Below are 23558 nucleotides of genomic sequence, written 5' to 3' on the forward strand. Positions count from 1 at the left end.
CATGTGAGATCAAAGCATTAACCCTCGTGAAAATATAATGCATGTGACGTTCACTGTTGATATATAATGGTAATTATATATTTTCACATTACACTGAAACAAACAAATGCACTTTTACATATTCATTTATATAAAAATATAAACAAACAAACAAACAAACCAAAACGGTGACAATTTTTATTTTGTATGATGAGAGTAACACCGAAACGACACAATGAACTTTTCCCAGGTTTTGTTGGTGGGGAAAGACTCCAAGTGCCCCTCCAGACATGTTTTGGGGCTTAGACTAGTACCTAGATCGAGACACTAACCTCAGCTAGATGGCTTCCTTACGTGAAAAGTTTTACACATCAAGTGAGGGTTCCATCCCACGTCGGTAATGGGCGGGGAATTCGAAGCCAGCGACAATGACCATCACGTTTTTTGTTTGTTTGTTGTTTTTTTTTCTTTTGCAAGTATAAAACTTCAATATTCAATTAAATTTCGTGAACATAAATGATACTCAAAATGATATTTACGGTCAGAAATTACAAATGGTTTGCCGAATACACAATACTTTTTAATAACAAAAGTTTACACATCATGTGGGTCGGAAAGCACGAAATTTACGTTCTTGAACGTATATGTGAATCGTCATGTTTGAAATGTAAACAAAGGAATAAAAATTACTGTTTTCATGTTTCAGTGAGAAAAAAATCGAACTGTGATTGTCAATGTTCCCGATACGGAATATATATGAATGTATAAACATGAGCCGTTCCATCTTACAGGACTTACAAAAACATTGTAAGCGATTGTTTATTTATTGTATTTATGTTCTAGTAACCTTTGACATTTTACTCGAGGACAAGCCGGGTTTGTGACATATACGTGTCTGTTGTTGGGCTGGAAAAAGATAGGTCCAAAATTTAAACTGAAAGCTATATTGCATAAATTCCTCGTTATTTCTGTGCATACTATTCGATTGTTTAAAGGTTAGAATATCAGAAAATAAAATATTTCTTTGAAAAAGTCCCAATCTTTCATCATTTGTTTGGTTGGCTCATGATTACAAATTTTAAACTGAAAGCTATATTGCATAAATTCCTCGTTATTTCTGTGCATACTATTCGATTGTTTAAAGGTTAGAATATCAGAAAATAAAATATTTCTTTGAAAAAGTCCCAATCTTTCATCATTTGTTTGGTTGGCTCATGATTACAAATTTAATGTTAGTAGGTCGTGATGTCCATGAAGCCGTGTAAAGTGATAATTTTGATGACACGTTGGATTTATTTTATAATTGTGAGTGATCGGAAAGATCGGACGGTGGGATGTTATGAAAAAGTGATGCTTTATTTAGTTAGAAAGTGAATCGTACTATACAATGAGGAAATCCAAGGTAAAAAACTACTTTTATTTCATTCACTGAAGAAAACATGGCGGACATATTTTTGTAAAGAAGCGATGCATGTGTGATTTGTGTAACACAGTTTTACGACGATTTCTTAGAAAACTAACGCTCAGCTCATTTACACTGACATGTCCTTGCTTGATTAATATATACATTGTATAAATATGAGAGACTTACGGTATCAAATACTTGCACCGAAAATTTCTATGCATTTTCTTCTAGTACACTGTTGGGACATGCTTTTGAGTGTCATTGATACTTTATAATTTACTTGGAGATACATTTTTTTTCATTATTATTAGTTTCTCTTGACATCCCCGTGCATTTCTCGTGTTGTTACGACAATTTCAGTTTTACATAGGAATTTTACACTGTCAAAGTAGCATAGGCATTAACATAATATTATGGAAAAGAGTAGAATGAAAGACATGTCTTAAGGAATTCTTCTCCGTAGGCGCCTTTTACGGTTTGTATCTTATTACTGAAGAGTGTTATATCTTACTTGCAGCGGAAAGAAGTCACATACAAATCTCTGTATAAGCGTAGACTGATTTACGGCATTTCGAGACAATTGGCTCCAAAGAACAACTGTAGAAGGAAAGTGGCTGTAGGTTTTGGATTCTGACTGATCTTGATTGCCGTATAGGAGGATTTGGAAACATATCAACAAGATTTAGCCAATTTTTGTACAGATGGATATTCTGACATGTTGCGTCTGTGCTGAAATGTGGCCGACTCGAGTTCATGGAGCATATTTGGAACTTAGCATGTTCGGTTTAAGTCGTTTTCGATGTACTTTCTAGCTCTTCGTTGAATCATCACCAAACGGCTGAAGTTGCGGTCATCATAAGGGACCATAGGAAGCGTAGTCCACCGTGTGACGGACATATGTCTTGTAGGCTGTTGTGATGGCAATGGCACTGGATTTCGGCAGATGTTCCTGCTGATGAGTGCCATTTTTCTAATGTTATTTGTATGGGTTTTCTAAGAGAGATCGGATGTACTGGTGACCCTCAGTTATTTAACGTCGTCTGTAGGTTTCAGCCGGATGCCATGGATGGTGTATGTGGTCAAGTGGATTTCGCTAGTTTGTTATGTGGATAACTTCACATTTGTGAGCCACTCACCACTCACGTTCGAAGTCTTGCATACAAACAAAATCGAGTTGTCTGACGTCTTCTTGGTTTCTGATTTGTCTGTACATTAGACTATCATTTGTGAAAAGGCGGACTGTTGAACTGACGCTCGAAGGCAGGTCGTTGATGGTCGTTTATTTACGTTAAGGATGACTACCCATAATAGGCCTCAATTTCTCCAAAAGCGTACATACAACTTGATAATGTAAGCTTTGAAAATGTCAAACGATAGAAATAAGATGCATATTGACAAGTTATATAGTGACAGAAGTTCTCAAAAATTTCCTTTAGATTACCTCCCCTGATAATTTTAGTTTTTCATGAGTTATCTCCCCTGAAAACTAGAAAAAAATAGTTTTCTCCTTTTCCCCACGGTGAATTTTAGATTTCTTTTTGATATTTGTATCAGAATCATATAACGCAACTTTCTACCGCAAAATTTTCTCGAAACTCAAGTTCAGATTCTCATAATCAAAGAAATTATATATTTCCCATAGGCATCAATGTTAACTTCAATACCGATTATCTCCCCCAAAAATGATGAAATTTGAAAAATCTCTCGGTGAAACGTTTTTAATTTTGAATGTCTTTAAAGTGACCAAATTTCATTAAAATATTACCATAAACTTGCAAGATATGAAATATGGCTATTATACCATGTTATCCTTAAGGAAAGAATAGCGTCAAGGTCAAGAATAATGTCATGTGGGACACCGGATGAGACACGGGAGGCTGAACTAGCAGCATCAGTGACTAATTGTTGTGTGTGACAACATAGGAAATTGGCGATACAAGAATTAATAATACCCGTGATCCAGCTGCTGTATGGAGTGTTGATAACTGACCTTATCAAACGCCTTTGTAAAATCTAAAAGAATACCGTCTTTTTGTATATTTTTGTTAATGCCTTTAGATATATCACAGGAAGAGAAAAGCGATACCGATGCTTTTGGTTAAAACGGGTCATGGCTATTATCACGACTAGCGTTCAGTGCTTCTAATTTACTCACAACTGGTAACGTTTCGACCTAGAATACATGTTAGAGAAGTAAATGTAACAACTGTCGTAAGCTTAACTGGAAAGTCTTTCCATTCATTCGAGGCGGAGACTTCACCAACAATTCGCCGTGAAAAGTAACCCTTTGACAATAAAGTGTGTATCCATAGGTTTTAACAATGTCATAATTGTGACTGACTTTAATATTATAGATGTATAGTACCGTACCCTTGTTACCAATGTGTCATGTTAACTTTATTTTTCAGTTATTTGAAGGTATATATTGCCTTGAATTGTTTCGAAACGAACGGAAGAAGGGATTACGGACGGAGAGACAGTCCGTCTGTCCATCCATCCCTCATCCTTCCGTTCTGAAACATTTTAAGACACTTTATTTATTCAACTGAAGGGAACTTATGTTAATTGACTAATTGGTTGAGGGCAAGAGCAAGCGTAGGGACCAAAAGTCATAACTCTATCTGGAATAGTGTTCCTTTACCTGCTGTTTCGTACGTAATATTGATACATGTAGTTTCATGTTTAAAAGAATAATTTCCCATCCTCACTAGAGGGAATTTAAAACCTAAAAAATGGTCTTAAATAGTGATAAATTATTTTCCCCTTTTGTACTCAAGTTATCACAGGTGTGTCAGTTTTAGGCAATATTTATAGCAGACAGGGAGAAATGAAGAGTGCAAGATATTTCCCTCTTAAGGTAGAACGCGACACTTTGCGAACTTTCGAGTAACGTCTTGAAATTTTGCATGTGTAAAGTTGACCATATTTCAAACAAGATACAGTTTATTTTATACCAATAGAGCCGACCAGTTTTTGTACACGAGACGTCAAAGTTGACCATCAAAGCCCGTTTTTGAAACTGACGTTGCCGCGTATCCTTGGCAACTTTTACGGGTACTGCAACGGCACCAGTCAACAAATTTTCTTAAATTATACATTATTCGACGGGAATTGGTTTTTCCTTTATGGTGATGTAAAAATCATTGTTTTACACCGACAAATATTTGAAAAATGGAAAGAAAATCGCCGTTTTTGACTAAAAATTGACGTTCAGTTTCGCAGCATTTTTTGGCTTTAAATCAGCATATTACAAAAGCCCTGAATTAAATTTTTGATTTTATTTAATAAACGGTGTTTAAAATGTATACCAAGTCCAAATGACAAATAAAACTGGGGGGTCACCGACTTAGATTTTTCGGTGCATGTGATTTTATTTCCACCACCCCCATGCGTAAATTTTGTACCATAATTCGACGTCTGCAGATACGTTCGAGACATCATAATTCAGTCATTTTGAAAATCGCTTTTAATATATTTTCTATATAATAATGATTTTTAAAAATCTTTTTCTTATTCAAAGTACCAAATTAACAAGTTTTCCGTTGTAATACACTGCTAAAATGAAGAATTCATACATATGCAATTGTGTAGATAGTTCGGAGATTTCACATTTGAAACAAATGTTAAAGCATAATTATTGTAAAATATCATAGATCAGAATTGTACAGTAGTTTCATATAGTTTTAAGTTTGCCCTCCACGAGAGTAAAGTTTTTCTTGATATTATCCCTTTTCCTCAATAAGCACACACGCACGCACGCCCGCACATCCCAATGTCATATATGCTGGTCGTAAATGCACTATGTTAGTTTTCCCATGGCACGGCTAAATAAGAAGTATCGCTTTGAATACCATCCTAAAGTTACATTAACGCATAAGCGTAGCTTTATAAAATTCTGATGAGTGAACTGCTAAATTGTTTGAAAATTGTTACATTCTGAATGTTGAAATCTCAGACGCTTATTAAAATAAAAATAAATAAATTATAAAATCTTACACATATACATATACTGGTACAAATCCTAGTACCTCGTAAATACGAAACCAAGACCAGGAAGTTTGAGCCGTCGGTCCTATGTACAATGTTACGATTCTTGAGTCGCTCATATAGATAATTACAACATAGAATTATACATGTTTAACCGCTGATGAGTTACAGCGAGTTTCTATCACAACCACTGTTTTCTGTGTTTCTTTCTTTTACCTCATCCGCTTAGCTCAGTTCTATGAATCGCTTTTCCGATTCCTGGGTAGGGCATGACAATTTGGTAGAAGGTATTTGTCCGAAATCATTCATTTATGTGGTGAAGTTGAAAGTTACTTGTTGAGGAACACTGGTTAGGTTAACCGCCTATCGTAACAGAAACAGCGCTAAAAACAAAGAAAAATATCAAACAGGGAATGCCACGCACCAAAAGCGCAGCCTCCTCAAAACGAACCCCCCAGCACGCAAACGCGTGCACCACACACACACACACACACTCAAAGCTTACACATCAGGACAAAACGAACAACACACACACACACACTCAAAGCCAACACATAAGGACAAGACGAACAATAAGCATACACACACGCGCGCACACAAAGTCAACACACAAGGACAAAACGAACAAACAAAGGAACACAGTGGGGCACCGCCTTGGAACGGTCAGTGGCAAAAAAACCACTGGGGAGCTTAAACCGGTTTATGGTGCGCACCCAACCTCACTCTTACCCCCACCATGTTCCAAAGACATGGGACAGTGTAAATAAAAGTAATCCCCTCCAGGTGAATCTCTAACACACGTAATGGAAACAAAAAGGCATGGCATGTAAAACACAAAAATGCTCGTGTATAAATATATAAAAAGCAAACATTAAGAACCAAAAACGTATGTACTCAATGCCTTTTCAGAAGACAGAACAACAAGAGAAACACCCTTAAGGGCCCGACGAAACAGGCCAGAAGACAGATATCAAAACAGTTCAGGCCTGGTAGGATTTAAAAACTGCTCATCATAGAGTCCTCCCCCTCTTCCGTCAGACGCAATCAAAGAGGGAAGCGTAGTGTCCAACTGTAAACGGGTTGAACACTAAACATGCGGTATGTCTCAAAACAGTTGGGTCGTAACCTCTTTTAATAAAACGTTTGATAATCTTTTCAAATACATTTGGAAAATTACCATGACCCAAGATCTTACGAAGTTTGTAAACCACATCCCCATAAAAAACGGGCTTAGAAATACCTTCTCGCAGAAGTGTCTTTAAATTACTATTGAATTTTAAAACTAAATCAGAATTACGATAATAAAATTTAGTAAAATATTTACGCAATTTGTAATAACGGTAGCCTTGCTGAAGAAGTTTTACTTGTAATATATTGATTACGTTCATTGAAATGCTTGACATGACTACACGCTCTGGCAAACCGAATTAATTGAGAAATATAAACCCATAAGATGTAGCCTGAGGTACATCCCCATCCAAATGGGGAAAATTTACAATACTAAAATTAAAATCATCCCTCTTGTCATAAATTTTGGTATGTATAATATTGTCATAAATAGAGAGATGTAAATCTGAAAATGAAGCATCAGTATCCGAATTGTTACTTTTAATTAACTGAAGCTCCCTAGGATAAATAGTACCCACCAAATGACCAAAAAACGGATTATCCATATTAAGAATATCATCCAGATAGCGTGATGTATTATTAAATGCAGTTATAATATCTGCTTGCGTATCTGGAGAAAGGCTCAACATAAAGTCTCTTTCATAACAATATAAAAACAAATCTGCGACAAGGGGTGCACAATTTGTTCCCATGGGAATACCAACAACTTGTCTAAAAACTGCATTCCCAAACTTGATGTAAATGTTGTTCAATAAAAAGGAAAGGGCTTTACAAACTTCGTCACAGGTCCACATAGTATGATGTTTAATAATATTGCTAGTAAAAAAGCTTTATCAAAATTGCAAGCGATAAATGTAGCATTCTCTCTGGCAAAAGTCTTTTGAATAAGGGCAGTTAATTTGTCATTTATTAAGTTATGTGGTAAAGTGGTATACAAAGTAGAAAAATCGTATGTACTGACTGTAGATACCTTGTAATTATTAATTTTCAGCTTATCCAGGATTCGCCAGAATTTTAATCGACCAAAATAAGTGTTTACCAGAGTTTTCGTATACTTTATCGCAGTATCTTTCCACGTGGGCTTTCACAGCAGTTAGACATGATGTTAATAGTTTTGAAATATTTGTAGTTGTACAAGAGCTTGAATTAGCGATAAAGCGAGCTTTATATGGTTGTTTATGCAATTTAGGAATCCAGTACATGGTCGGTAGTTTAATTTGTTGATCGTCTATACGAACTTTTAAATTAGAAACTTCAGTGATGTGATCAGTAACCAATTTGTTTTCAACAGAAGGACTCAATGTATAAGTTTTAGTGCTATTTAGTTCGTTTTGTAAAACATTAAAATAATGCAGGCGTCAAATGATGATAATATTGTTGGCCGCCTTGTCTGCTGGAACTAAGACATACTTAGAATGAAATTCTTGGATTTCCTTTTTCAAATGTCTTAAAGTAAACTTGGGTTTTGGTGGAAGTAGGTGTACATTAGTTTGATAAAATTTTATTCGAGAATCAACAATGTTAAAAATATTTCGTTTCCAAGACGTTAATGCATTGGGATCAGCGTTCTCACGACGACACCATTTAACACAAAAGGTTTCAATGGATTCTGCAATGTGACCACGACAAGCATTAAAATCAATAGTTGAAGAAATTCTATATTTAGGTCCTTTAAAAAATAAATTACGAATACGTTTGTCTTTAATAATATCAAAATTACCAGTGATAACATGACCTGCATCTGAATAGCAAAATTTTGAGTTTTTACATTCGCAGTAAGAAGGAGTATTTGTTTGAACATCTAAGTCGGAAACAATTTTATTGTAATTGAAAATAACATTTCTTACAGGTGTTTTATATTTATAACAGATAATAGGAACTTCGGAGTTTCTGAAATATTTAGGCACAGAATCAATGACACGTTTATCCCGAAATATACTAGGTACATCGATGAAGTCAATACCTTTGTTCATGAAATATATTTTAAGAAAATGTCTCTCATGGTCAGATTGGATGTCAATATGTGGACGGAGAACATGTTGTGTGTAAAACCTAAAACAAACAGTTTCCTTATTTTTTTATTTTATGGAATATTTATCATTTTTAGCAGAGTATGTACTCGTACTTGTTATGTCTGATAGGTCTCTAATATTAGGAAAAATATTATATATGGAATATGTTTCTATTATGTGTCTATGAATGCAAAGATAACCTTTCTTTAAACACATCTCTGGAGAGCTAAAACCTCTTTGTAAAGGATAGTGTTTCTATCTAGCGTTCTTAATAAATTACCCTTTTCAGAACAACAGCCTCCGTACAATGAATATAAATTATGTTTCCCCGTGGCTGAACTTTATTTGAAATCGGGGTGTCTAACTACTCTCAAAACAATCGAAATATTTTCAAAACGTAAAATTTATAATAAAGTTAAATAAATTTGTGATGTTTATTCCAACGATATTAGGGCTTTTATTTTTTCTTATTATTGTTGTAAATGTTTGCAATGTGTGTATCAATTATGTATAATCATGAACTTAAGAGGAAATTCAAGAAATTCTTGCAAAGTTGTAAAGGACTCTGTTGACTAAATTCTTCTTAAAATAGGTTAAAAATTGATCACAAGACATCACAAGAGAACCCGTTTAATTACGTATTTGTATCTAGGGTAGGGTAAAGTAATATATAATTCAGCGTAATAATTTCGCCAACGGTAACCGAGTTTTAAAGGCTATTTTGATCTAAAAGTAGAGTTTATCTTCAAATGAAGATTTACTGAAACAAATACTCATTGCAATTAAATAAAGTTTTCATCATCATATTACTTTTTAGTCAAGTTATATTGTTTGGCTTTACATTAGACAAGATTAAAGCATATTTTTTATTCAAAACTCAACGTCATATTTGTCGCTCTGACGTAACTTTATATCGGGTCTAATAAGGTTAAGTGATCACCACAAATTATATACCATTTTGAATGCAGATATTTGTTGACTGAACAGAACGATTTACGAAAACAGTCCGACGGACGAGAAATCACGGTTCATCAAAAATGGACGTCTAAGGTTTGCGGAGAAAAAAAGTTACAGTAATATCAAAAATGTAAAATACGCATTATATGAGGAATATGCTGGATTTTAAATTAAACAAAATGTCGAAACGGAACCCAATAACTTCTGAATTTAGACGCATTCCTCCTTACTTATAGCAAATTGTGTCCACTTGACGCATTTAAAGATACCAAACGCTTCGGATTTTTTTTTTTGCACCAGTGGCACGTTATATAACATATTGAAATGTACTAAGATTTCACTTTTTAATACGTTTTCATCATTGTTAATATATAAACGTCTTGCCATGAAACAAAATGTTTGTTTTTGTTTTGTATAAAGGTCTTTAAGAACCAGTAAAACACTAAATGGTGCAGCTGATAAGCTAAACACAATGGCCAAATCATGATGTCTCAAACGTATCTGCAGACGTCGAATTATGGTACAAAATTTACGCATGGGGGTGGGGGAAATAAAATCACATGTACCGAAAAACCTAAGTCGGTGACCCCCCAGTTTTATTTGTCATTTGGATTCGGTATACATTTTAAACACCGTTTATTGAAAAAAAAAATCAAAAATTTAATTCAGGGATTTTGTAATATGCTGATTTAAAGCCGAAAAATGCTGCGAAACTGAACGTCAATTTTTAGTCAAAAACGGCGATTTTCTTTCCATTTTTCAAATATTTGTCGGTGTAAAACAATGACTTTTACATCATCATAAAGGAAAAACTAATTCCCGTCGAATAATGTATAATTTAAGAAAATTTGTTGGCTGGTGCCGTTGCAGTACCCGTAGCAGTTGCCAAGGATACGCGGCAACGTCAGTTTCAAAAACGGGCTTTGATGGTCAACTTTGATGTCTCGTGTACAAAAACTGGTCGGCTCTATTGGTATAAAATAAACTGCATCTTGTTTGAAATATGGTCAATTTTACACAGGCAAAATTTCAAGACGTTACTCGAAAGTTCGCAAAGTGTCGCGTTCTACCTTAAATAATTATGGCTTGTCTTTAAAATCAGTCTTGAACACAATGTCTCTGACGAAAAATTTCTGGTGGCTTAGTTGATTATTGGAAATGCACATGATCGGGTCATTAGTCAAACAATATCGTCTATGATTACTAACACTGTATAAGGTCTATTATCTTCCTTTCTCCAGCACCCTCGTCATATTTCGGACAAATTTGACTAATGTTAATATCAGACCAGTTTGTCTATAGTGCAGTTGATTTAGAAAAATGCCATTGTTAACTCCGGTGCTATTTATTTTACAATCAGTCATATCATTTACACAGAATGCCTCATCATGTTTAATAGTGAACCCCGTCTCTATAGCCGTTCAGTTTCCTTCTTTATCTATATAAACCGCCATTTTTTTGTGGAGTCAATTTTTGAAAAATCGATATTCTATGTAGCAGACGATTATCTAACAATAGGGAGCCGTACCCCAATCAATTTCGAACGATTCACTTAACAATCAGATTTAATTTCTATTCATTTTTAAACAATGGGGTTTAATATTAACTTGATATAAAATCAAGTATCCATTTATTATTAACGTGCATTATTTCTTAATTATTTTATTTTGTAAATCTATTTCAAAATGAAAACATTGGATAACAAGGGTATAGGGCTTAATACATTTTTTTTCTATAGATTCATTTTAGGGTTCACCACGTCAGTGTAAAATGATACTGTTTAGTACTACCTTTACAGAGTCTGGTGTAAAATAATAAATTGTTGACGACGGACGACTGACGACGGACTACGACGAACGACGGACACAGAGCGATCATAAAAGCTCAAATTGAGCACTCAGGTGAGCTAAAAAGCGAGCTAATGTCTGTCAACTTAATACGCCTGAAAAAAAAAACATACCGTTAAAAGTCCGCTATCTTGGATTTGGTGGTGTATGTGGTTCAAAAATACGAACCATTTGTCCGCCATCTTGATAGTACAGTTGGTACAGGTATTTCAAACTGGCCACGAGATTATTATTTTTGCCCTACTGGCATCATAGCGTTTTCATCGGTTTTAATCATATTAATTAAGAAAATGTGTGTATCAATAAGGTCTCTTTCATTTCAAGAATGCGTACTGAGTGATTAGTTAGTCAGACCTACATGCTCTTGATTGCTGAGGATGTGACATAACTTACCACGTTTACACTCTTGCACATTTATTTTTACCACTCCTTAAAAAACAAAATAAACTTGCAATCACTTAGCTATGAAGCCCCACCCAAGTGCCCAACCTCTTTCAGAAATACAAATGAAATGAATCTTGTTGTAGCTTGGCACACGTACTTTCAAATGACACTCAGCGTTTTGAAATGTGACATTAAGGTGAACAGCAGTACACTTAAACATTTTAGTGCCAACAGATATTTCTAACGTACCGTAAGTATGTAGAAACAGGCGGTTTTCGACATGTATTCTGAACACGGACGTTTTGCTTGCAGTCAACGTCAGGATGATCCCAGATGAGAATGTGAAATTTGCAGACGTTTGGTTAAGGCAGATGATTAATTTTTTAGTGAGAAATTATTGCCAAGTAGCTTAACGGGATCTTAATCTTATATTACATCACACGTACGCTATAATCAAATTAGGTTTGTGAATTGATATCTCGTTGTTTGAGTGTGATTTATTTGATATGAGACTCGCACCTTGAATTTCTACTTGTAATTACTGAGCAGCAATGTCATTGAGATGAGCGATATGGGACAATCATGGCCTTTTAGTCATATTTAGAACATTGAGAAAATAACGATGACTTCACTAAAGATAATTTAGTTTCACTTCATGTAATAATAATTTACAAGGAGGAAGTAAATAGCATAAATAACATAGCCACAACTTGAATTAATTCAAAAATTATCTTCCTTTTGATTTGTTGCAATGTACTTTACTTTCACGATTTTTGTATACAGAATACTTTTCCATCTGACAATGCAATTTTATGAAACTTCATATGGTCTATCATAGACATAAAGTAAAACATTTATAGTCTCTGAAACATATGGATGACAGTTTGGTGTGGGAATTATATATTACATGAATACATTTAAGCCCTATACCAGCATGATGTTTTAAATATAGCAAAATTCTACACTTTTTCGCTGACAGCTGGCAAATCTACCAGCTATAATAGTTTTGTGTAAAACAATCGTATTCGACGTATTTCATTAATTGATTGGCAATTCTTAATTATGAATAACACATCAGTGAATGCATGTTAAGGTAGTGAACCCGAAATAACAACCGGCAGATAACGTAATCTTCTAATACGGCTACGGCATTTTTCTGGTTTCACACCGAAATTCGTCGAAATTAATTACGGGTCCATTTTCTTAAATTGACGAATCTAATATAATTATTAGAAACAGTTCTACTGGAAATGAATCTAGTATTTGTTTTAGAAACAACAGTATTTTTTATATTAACTACAAAAATACCATGGAAGTAAAAACAGTTCAAAATCAATTTCTACTGCACCAAACCAGTGGCAGTTTGGTCATTAAATACTGATAATATATTATTTGCGGTTGTTTCCGACATACTATTCCTAGAGTCCCAAGTGTTACTTCCCATGTGCGGAAGAACAATACAATTCGGTTGATGTACAAGCGGGTGATCCGCCGGAAGTGGTTCTGGTTCAGTAACGTCCAATCCGGCCGCAGCAATTTCTCCGGAAGTTAATGCTTCTAACAGATCATCGTGTTTTATCACCCCGCCTCTTCCGCTGTTTACCAATATGGCGTGGCTTTTCATCTTTTTGAAAGCAGATTTATTGAATCTATGTTTTGTCTGTGGTGTAAGATTACAACAAATGCAAATAACATCTGATTCAGCCAAGAGTTTATCGAATTCTACGAAACTAGCCCCGATATCGTCTGCGTAACCTACCCTGCAAACGTCGTGGTACACAATGTTTTTGACTCCGAATGGCTTCAGTCGCCTAGCAACGCCATACCCTATGCGTCCGAGTCCTAGTATTCCAACTGTTTTCTGCGGCAGCTCCATACCACACAACCACATAGGCTTCCATTTCCCCCATTGTCCATCTTTAACGGCTTGAACCCCTGACAAACACATGGAAGGAAAATTTAGTTTACAACAGAGAATTAAAATATTTTACATTTACATTAAACATTAGTTTGCAAATTAATGCTTTAACTCCTAAGACGAAATTTATCATTTTTATAGAATACCTGACAATCACACGCCCTTGTCCAAAAGAAGATATCTTATTTACATTTATGATACGCAGGGACTATTACAAACCTAGCACTCTGTTAATTCTTGGAGCATATCGTTCTAACATAGAAACCGAGCAAAAAGCATCAAATTTAAACATAAGGACCAAGTAAAGGGATAAATTACAAAGAGAAAATTCAGAAGTGTTGTTTGAAAGAGGTTCAGTAGGGACCTACCTAACCTTACTTGCTGCATTCAAGTCGGTACTAAGTATTAGTAATGAATCCAAGAACACTACAGGGGCTGCCGTGGCCGAGTGGTTAAGGTCGCTGACTTAACAGAAGGTTGACAATTCTACCCAGGTACCTGCCCTTGATGAAATAATACACAGAAGGGCATCTGCGGTCTTCCTCCACCATCAAAGCTAAAAAATCACTATATGACATATAACTGTCTCGGTGCGACGTTAAAGCCAACAATAAAATAAAATGCATAAGCCAATCAACGAAGCACAGACACCTACCTTCCAGTAATCGTCGAGCAGTGAGCAACAGCAGTGCCACTGTTAACTCAGCCACACTGTCTGTGGACACGTTCGGAGTGTTACAAACACGAACATCTCGTGCACGACATGCTTCTAGATCAATGTGTTCATATCCTACAGACATCGTGCCTACAACCTGTAAATTTGGTCCTGAAAATAAATGAAAACAGTCGTTTACTATTATACATTCGTTAACATGTATGTTTCTCTCACAGGTTTGAAATACTGAAAAAGTTTGTTCTCCAATACTAACGACATCTCGTTATTTGGAACGGGAAGAACACCACGCTGTCATATGAAGTCACCTGAGCATGAATTATGACACTGAACAAAAAGGGAATACTCAAAAACAGATACATAAAACTATCGCCTATGTATTGTATTGAACTATTTGAACGATAGAGTTGTTAACAATGGTCCTCTTTCATTCAACAAAACTATATATAGACACAAGATACTTCTTCTTGTCTTGTATCCCTCTTACTTGAAATTTACTGCAAACGCAATCACGATTCAACGTTAAGTAATACTAATAGTTTTATTTAATAATAGCATTTTTCAATCATCTTAATTAATCATACGGGTACAGGATTTAAATATTTCCTATTGATCGACATTTCAAACGTATGCTAGACCAAACCTCCGTATTTGAAGATTCCGATAGTTACAAGTTACAGTTTTTATAAACACGAAATTAACAAAGTTTATATGTATTACCAATACTATACATTAGATTTAAAATAGGACACAATGAATACAGTCAAGTATAGCTACACACAGTATGAATGTGTACTACCATTAAAGTTAAACATTTAATTATGAATGTAGCTCTATATATACAATTTATCTTTCCTCCTACAAGATTCTTGCATTTCTATTGGTCAAGAGACGTGACGTAGAGACAGGATATATTTCATATCATGCTATTACATTTCAGATATGAATTTTGATTAAAAACAAAATGGCTGCCGCATCCTTAGCGTAATTGAATTAAGTCAGATTATAAGCTCCAGCTTTCCGAGATTCAGTGTTTTTTTTTGTCAAAGACAATTCCGTCCAGTGAACCACAATAATACCTATACGAATTTCGAAAGACAAAAGAAAATAGTTCTCAAATGGCAGCACATATATAGAACAACTGAAATCACCACGCTTCACTGCGCGCTTTAATTGAATGTAGAGGATTAGTGTTGACGAGCAGACGATGTGTCCGCCGACCAATAAACTAAGCACGCTTTATATACTAGACAGTGTTCTTATAATAGCTGGATGACGGACTTTTCATAATGGAATTCACAAATAAATTAGCTGTACTAAACATTCAGAATTTAGGGGAAGTAAAACCTCGGATATTTGTTATTTTTAATCAACACAAAGCAGTGAAATAGAATAATAGAACTTTGATAGATGCTTTTGATAATCAAAAGAAATAAAAGACTTTTTCAATGATTTATGATACTTGGAAATTTTTAGGGAAAGGAATCTATTTTATTGCTGAATACATATTACTTGACTGTCGGTAAATCTGTAAAAGTATTCCTATTTTTAGATCAAAATCAAAATATTTCATGCCCACTATTACAGTCTATTTTAATTTGTAACACGGTTATTAGTTATATGTGTATTTCTTAAAAGTCTGATCGTCCCTGCTATAATAAGTGACCTTAAAAGAATGTGTTTCAGTTCTGTTCCCTATGTTATTATAGTTTAATGTATATTTGCCCAATAGTCATTACAAAATGTATGATTGTTTTGAAATTGTGTGTATGTGTCTACATGCACATCTGTGCAGTCTGATAATGATAGTCTGCATTGTTCATATCTAGTCATTAAATTCACAATGAACATAGAAATTTTGCAAGGAAATGGTTACACTGTTGTGAAAACAACCGAAAAAAGACATTTACTAGTTCAACACTCGCAACAGAAAAAGGGCATTGCTGATCTCGGACCTGACAGAAACAATAAATTTCAAGACAATCCGCCCCCCGCCCCAGTATGTACAATGCTTTGATCTCCTATCTAACGAAAGCCGAAATTTTAAGACATTTCTGACATCGTGTAATCTGATTATTTTTCGAAAGGATGGAACATCAAAGTTCATAACCTGTTTAAATGAGCTTCTGTGTTTTGTGATTCAGTCAAAATACAATTAATTTTACACTTTATGGCTGGTGTTAATCCACTCATTCAACTATAATCAAAGCATGATGACCAGTATGGCGTACCATTTGGGTCGAAAGTTTCCAGGTACAACAGGTAGTAATAAAATTATACCTGCAGGTATAAATTTATACCTGCGGGTATAAAAATTATACCTACGGGTATAAATTGGAATTGTACCCGCGGGTGTAAAATTATACCCGCGGGTACAATTTTTATACCCGCGGGTATAAAAATATACCTGCGGGTACAAAAATATACCCGCGGGTATAAAATTATACCCGCGGGTATAAAAATATACCTGCGGGTACAAAAATATACCTGCGGGTATAATTTTACACCCGCGGGTACAATTTTATACCCGTAGGTATAATTTTTATACCCGCGGGTATAAAAATTGTACCCGCAGGTATATTTTTGTACCCGCAGGTATATTTTTATACCTGCGGGTATAATTTTACACCCGTGGGTACAATTTTTATACCCGCGGGTACAATTTTATACCCGTATGGCGTACCATTTGGGTCGAAAGTTTCCAGGTACAACAGGTAGTAATAAAATTATACCTGCAGGTATAAATTTATACCTGCGGGTATAAAAATTATACCTACGGGTATAAATTGGAATTGTACCCGCGGGTGTAAAATTATACCCGCGGGTACAATTTTTATACCCGCGGGTATAAAAATATACCTGCGGGTACAAAAATATACCCGCGGGTATAAAATTATACCCGCGGGTATAAAAATATACCTGCGGGTACAAAAATATACCTGCGGGTATAATTTTACACCCGCGGGTACAATTTTATACCCGTAGGTATAATTTTTATACCCGCGGGTATAAAAATTGTACCCGCAGGTATATTTTTGTACCCGCAGGTATATTTTTATACCTGCGGGTATAATTTTACACCCGTGGGTACAATTTTTATACCCGCGGGTACAATTTTATACCCGTATGGCGTACCATTTGGGTCGAAAGTTTCCAGGTACAACAGGTAGTAATAAAATTATACCTGCAGGTATAAATTTATACCTGCGGGTATAAAAATTATACCTACGGGTATAAATTGGAATTGTACCCGCGGGTGTAAAATTATACCCGCGGGTACAATTTTTATACCCGCGGGTATAAAAATATACCTGCGGGTACAAAAATATACCCGCGGGTATAAAATTATACCCGCGGGTATAAAAATATACCTGCGGGTACAAAAATATACCTGCGGGTATAATTTTACACCCGCGGGTACAATTTTATACCCGTAGGTATAATTTTTATACCCGCGGGTATAAAAATTGTACCCGCAGGTATATTTTTGTACCCGCAGGTATATTTTTATACCTGCGGGTATAATTTTACACCCGTGGGTACAATTTTTATACCCGTAGGTATAATTTTATAGGGTTAGGTTACCTGCGGGTGTAAAATTATACCCGCGGGTACAATTTTTATACCTGCGGGTATAAAATTATACCTACGGGTATAAAATTGTACCCGCGGGTATAAAAATTATACCCGCGGGTATAAAATTATACCTACGGGTATAAAATTGTACCCGCGGGTGTAAAATTATACCCGCAGGTATAAAAATATACCTGCGGGTACAAAAATATACCTGCGGGTACAATTTTTATACCCGCGGGTATAAAAATTATACCTACGGGTATAAAATTATACCTACGGGTATAAAATTGTACCCGCGGGTGTAAAATTATTTTCGCAGGTATAAAAATATACCTGCGGGTACAAAAATATACTTGCGGGTACAATTTTTATACCCGCGGGTATAAAAATTATACCTACGGGTATAAAAATTGTACCCGCGGGTGTAAAATTATACCCGCAGGTATATTTTTGTACCCGCAGGTATATTTATATACCCGCGGGTATATTTTTGTACCTGCAGGTATATTTTTATACCCGCGGGTATAATTTTACACCCGCGGGTACAATTCCAATTTATACCCGTGGGTATAATTTTTATACCCGCAGGTATAATTTTATTACTACCTGTTGTACCTGGAAACTTTCGACCCAAATGGTACGCCATAGACCAGAGAAGATTCCAGGATTCCAGTCTGCTCTGTAATTTAGTCAATAACAGCGAAGATGTAAAAGGTAGTCGTCAAGATAAAATCGTCAGGATACGGGATATACGCTGCCTCGAAAATCCATACCAGGCTCGGCAAGCAGTGTAACTAATATTTTACATAAAAATGGATATTTGATGGGGATTTTCAACATCTGAAGAAAAAACCCAAGATAAAATATGTTGTCCAAATTGAATGAAAGACCTGTCCATTATAGAAATATAGCAGGGTAAGGGTTAAACATAGTTGAACGGTTAGTACTCTGGGAGTTATACACATGAATGGTTGATAAATTTCATACACTCTAAATTGAACTTGTAAAAGGAGACAGACCCATTCCTTGAAAAATTTTAAGACATCAAATTCTCAACTGTATATAAAACAAAAAGACAGGCCCAATTCGAGGTGTACCCCTATTTCTTCATTACGTTATTTGTCTTACTTTTATTTTTCATTAGAACAAATAGAGAAACTACTTTTTCTATCTTCATGAATGCATTAAAAATCATCATACGGATAAATACACCCATTATAAATAGTTTTCCTTCGTATTTGATTTGAGAGATGATGATCGGCAACTAGGGATCAGATGGGGTACGAGATTTTTTAACTTAGTTACCTGATAGCTGAAAACCACTTGTCTCATGGCTCGTCGAAATCATTTCTATAGTATTAAATTTAATTACGTCGTTCCTTACAAACCAGGATCTGCCATGATAAATGCAGATATGTTATTAAGATCTTATAATATATAGAAATGAAATGATATACAAAAATCATACTAATTATTTTCTTGCTTTTTAATCAAAATTAATTAAATAATAAGGTCTGGTAAACTCCCGCATACCCAATCGACGACATATTAAACTAAGTCTGGTGCATACCTGCAGCATCCAACACCTCGCCATCAATCGTGTCCGTCAACATACAGAACAGAGCGTGGGCACCGGATATCCCCCGTATAAGCTCTTCCCTTGGAATCGCCTCATCGCTGTCCCAGAATTCAACCTTACATCCAGCCCCTTCCAGAAGTTCGATTCCGGGTTGCGGAACCCTCCGTGTAACGAACACTTTTCTTTGAATACACATGTTAATTTCGAAAAAAAAAATATCCAGAGAATAAAAATATTTTTTATTCACATAGGCGTGAACGTCAAGTATGTTTTCCTTTAAACGTTAATATCGATAGTGTAAATTAATATCTATTATATAGTTCCACTCCTGATGACCGTGATGAAATATACCACACGAATTTCTAAGACGTGACTAAAACCACCGTCTCTTGAAACTAACTGGTGAAAGATTCCTTCCGTATTGCTAAATTAATCGATCGATATTAGTGAACTCTCTTTAAGCACAGTGGATCAATCGGCAAAAAGCATTTTCCGAATCTGTAAAAGATATATACACACATTGTTTCTCTTTATTGTTATTGATTACAACCATGTAAATTCTTGCACGGTCCACATTAGAGAACATGTTCTAATTGCATGACCATGTACTAGTAATTCTATTATATAAATTCTAAAAATAAAATCAAAACGCATTTTTAGCCTACCTTGAACTTACAATCGTTACGTTATTTTTACAGTGGTTTATTTATGCGTTTTGTAAGTTTATACCGGTTTAAGTTTAAGAATGTTTTAAATTTCTTTTCAGGATGTTATTTGCAATGATCAAGCCCTTGTTCAACCTCAACCTACACATAAACTACCACAATGACGTTTCAAGGTGTTATCACATTGAAAACCGCACTCAAGGTGACCTTGCGTGAGCTGCAATCGATTGATTTTGTCTGGAGAGAAAAAAAAGCTTTACTATTGGATATTCACAAGCCGTAACGTACTGTACACACCCACTTCGCAAAATATGTGATAAAAAGACCAGCTGTATAGGCCTGCTAATCGAATTGTTAAAGAGAGTTGCTTAATTATAACTAGTATTTCAGCCACAATGTATGACTTAATAGCATAGCGGACTTGATTTTATTATCTTCTATACACCAGTATGAAAACAAATGTGTTAATATTTATTAAAGCGAAAATATAGAGTTGAACAAATAATATGCTCACTTTGATAATGGAATGTTCTCATAAAGGGGAAACGGATTTGGTTCGATTTTCCTACCTAATATGGAAGATGGAAAATATTCAATGTTAAAGAAATCTTTACAGTTTTTTTTTCTCTTCAGTTCGAATACGTTTGAAATATCACGTGTGTTTTGTCTCATATACTCTTAAAATGTGTATTCTATCAATTTTGTTCGGTTAATAAAATTCACCCTTGTCAAGTCTCACACTATAATGAGCTAAAAAGCATTCTAATGAGCCAAGTACGATGCTCGTGTACGTTGAGGCTTTTACACTGCTTTAGGAAAGTGAAAAACTTGAATTGACTATTTTTCAGAAGATGTCAGACAGTACTTGAAAGAGTCGGAGTGCAAGATGACTTTCGTGCTGTGATCATGAATGACGTCTAACGGACTACATTTATGTTAGTAGTAAATTCGTGCATTAAGATTTTCGTTTACATAATTCTGATTAAAATCAAAAACCTTTTATATTTCCTCATTTGTTTCTAAAAGTATATTTCTGAATTTTGAATTTTACGAATGATATATAATTTTACCCTCTGAAGCGGAACTCGACGTTGTCGCGACCTTGCAGAACTTCAAGACGTGTTTCCAACGCTTTATTTAAAGACATTACGCATCATTTACTTCTATTGGAGAGACTTTATTATGAGGACCATTCTAGACATAATGCCAATCATGCTAGAATATGATTCACAGTCTGTGTACAGACTTAAAATTTAGATTATCCCCTAAAGTATTTCCCTTGACTTCCACATACGTCCGCAGGAGTAAATTTTGCCCGAAATAAATCTTTTAATATTGACTACAATGGAAAACAACGGTGGTCGTTTAAAAGGTTCAAAGGGTAAGTGAAATAATAAACTTACAGTTTCTGAAGTTATATCATTATTTAGAGGAAACTAAAACAGCTTTTGGCCGCCGAAGCAAACAATTAAAAAGATATTATTTTTTCAAATAAATCGAATTTATGATTCTTTATTTAGTGTTTCAAAAAACCGATACTACCGATTATCGGAAAAATGTAAGTTCAATATGCATATCTGGTGGACAAGAGATATGACTGATTTGTACCACTTTTTTATCTCTCAGAAACTTTAGTGAGCCACAGTGTTACCATACATCAGCCGGAGACCGCGAAGACAAGACCTTTGTGAGCAACAGTGTTGTCATACATCAGCCGGAGACCGCAAAGACCAGGCCTTGGAAGCTTTTTTTTGTATTTACTATTTACAGCTTTCAAAACTTCGTCTCTATAAAACTTTCCAGTGACTGACTTTCCTGGCGGTGTAGAAATTTGTGCAAAAATACCCTTTGAGTTAAAGAAGATGGAGTAAAACACCTTATGACCACTTTTAGTTCTTTTTGCAATTTCTGGACAACTGTTATCTTTTCGCATTTGAAAACATTTTCAGCGTATCTTTAGCACGTATGACTCTATTGGCCTTTTTGTTCCTCGGTTAACATGTGAGGTAGGCAACGGTCGGGCAAAAACCTTTCATAAACCAAAGTGCTTTGCGGGAATCTCATGAGTTCCCGCGTTGAGACACGCAAATAAAAGACGCTATCTCGGACACCGTGTTTTTTTGACGTTAATGCTGTTTCGGGCCCACCAGGACAAGCCTGTCTTTAAGGACTGCCTGATCATTTTTAAAACTGACCCGCTAGCAACATTTTATATAAAAAAATCTTCTTGGACACCACTGCGCAGAATTACACCAAACCTCACAGGAATGATCCGTGGAAGCTCCCCTTTCAAAATTGAACAAAGAATTGAATTCCATGCAGAACTAGTTGCCACGGCAACCGAAAGGGAAAGGTTTAAAAAATCTTCTTGATCACAGGTCATAGGGCTTTTATATTTGAAATGTAGCATCATCTCAAGGTCTTCTACCAAGACTCTTCAAATTTTACCCCTAGGGTTAAATTTGACTACGCCCTTGGGGCCACATGGCTTACATATACTTACACAGGTAAACCCTTGAAAATCTTTTTGTCCGAAACCACAAGACGTAGAGCCTCAATATTTAGCGTGTGATAACATCTAATAATCCTCTATAAAGATTGTTCAAATTATGCCTCTGGGGTGAAAAGAGGCCCCGCCCCAGGGGTCCCAAGGCTCATATAGATTTATATAGGAAAAATCTTAAAAAGTCTTCTTGTCCGACACTAAAAGACTTAGGCCTTTGATAATTGGTATGTAGCATTGCCTTGTAGGGTCCTGCCAAGATTGGTCAAATTATGTCTCTGGGGCAAAAGGAGGGCCCGCTCCGGGTGTCCAAAGTTTTACATAGACAAATATAGGAAAATATTTTAAAATCTTCTTTTCTGAAACTGCAAGAAGGCCTATTATTTTATGCTAACTAATGAAATACTGTATTATATCAGTTAAATATTTTCATATCTCATCACTCATACTGTGAAAATATGAAATCTATATTTTCACACTGTGAGAGATATAGCTCCGCCCCCTCATTACACTGTGTATGAATTTTAAATTATTTGCTTAAAACAGGATGAAAACTGTAGTCGCACTTTGTTCTTTATAGTATATTTCTCGATTCAAATTATTTTACTTAAAAAGAATTTCAAACCGTTATGCAGCAAAAGATAAAACAAAATGGAACTTTATGTTGCATGCGTCTTTATGACGTCACAGCACGTCTGACGTCATGTCTGTTTACGCGCGTCTGTTTCCCGCGCTGAGATTAAAACAGTTGCAAAATGCACATCTCAACGTAATTGAGCATAAAATAAAAAGAAAATTTGTTTTGTTTTTCGTGAATATTGAATAGCTCTATATCTCACCTCGAAGTGAGAAAATTTTCACATTTTCACTCGCGCTACGCGCTCGTGAAAATATTTGAAATTTTCTCACTTCTCAGTGAGATATATTCCATATTCACTCAAAACA

At 35.3% G+C, this 23558-nt stretch overlaps 1 protein-coding gene across 1 annotated transcript; it reads right to left on the reverse strand.

The window, feature by feature from the left end:
• Nucleotides 1-12326: 12326 nt before the first annotated feature.
• Nucleotides 12327-20024, reverse strand: LOC128548477 (glyoxylate reductase/hydroxypyruvate reductase-like). The gene is made up of 3 exons (XM_053523384.1): nt 19437-20024; nt 14273-14443; nt 12327-13634 (listed from the first exon to the last, which is right to left on the reverse strand). Exons 1-3 carry the CDS (start codon nt 19639-19641, stop codon nt 13039-13041), a joined length of 972 nt encoding a protein of 323 aa, XP_053379359.1. The 5' UTR covers nt 19642-20024; the 3' UTR covers nt 12327-13038.
• Between the last annotated feature and the right edge of the window lie 3534 nt (nt 20025-23558).

Source organism: Mercenaria mercenaria, chromosome 14, assembly GCF_021730395.1.
Source record: "Mercenaria mercenaria strain notata chromosome 14, MADL_Memer_1, whole genome shotgun sequence".
NCBI lineage: Eukaryota > Metazoa > Mollusca > Bivalvia > Venerida > Veneridae > Mercenaria > Mercenaria mercenaria.

Excerpts from the sequence above, each read along its gene's own strand:
- LOC128548477 (XM_053523384.1), bottom strand. The coding sequence starts at position 19,641 with ATGTGTATTCAAAGAAAAGTGTTCGTTACACGGAGGGTTCCGCAACCC. Across the intron at positions 14,444-19,436 it reads CGAGGTGTTGGATGCTGCAG|GACCAAATTTACAGGTTGTA; the intron begins GTATGCACCAGA and ends ATTTATTTTCAG. Across the intron at positions 13,635-14,272 it reads TGCTCGACGATTACTGGAAG|GGGTTCAAGCCGTTAAAGAT; the intron begins GTAGGTGTCTGT and ends TGTGTTTGTCAG.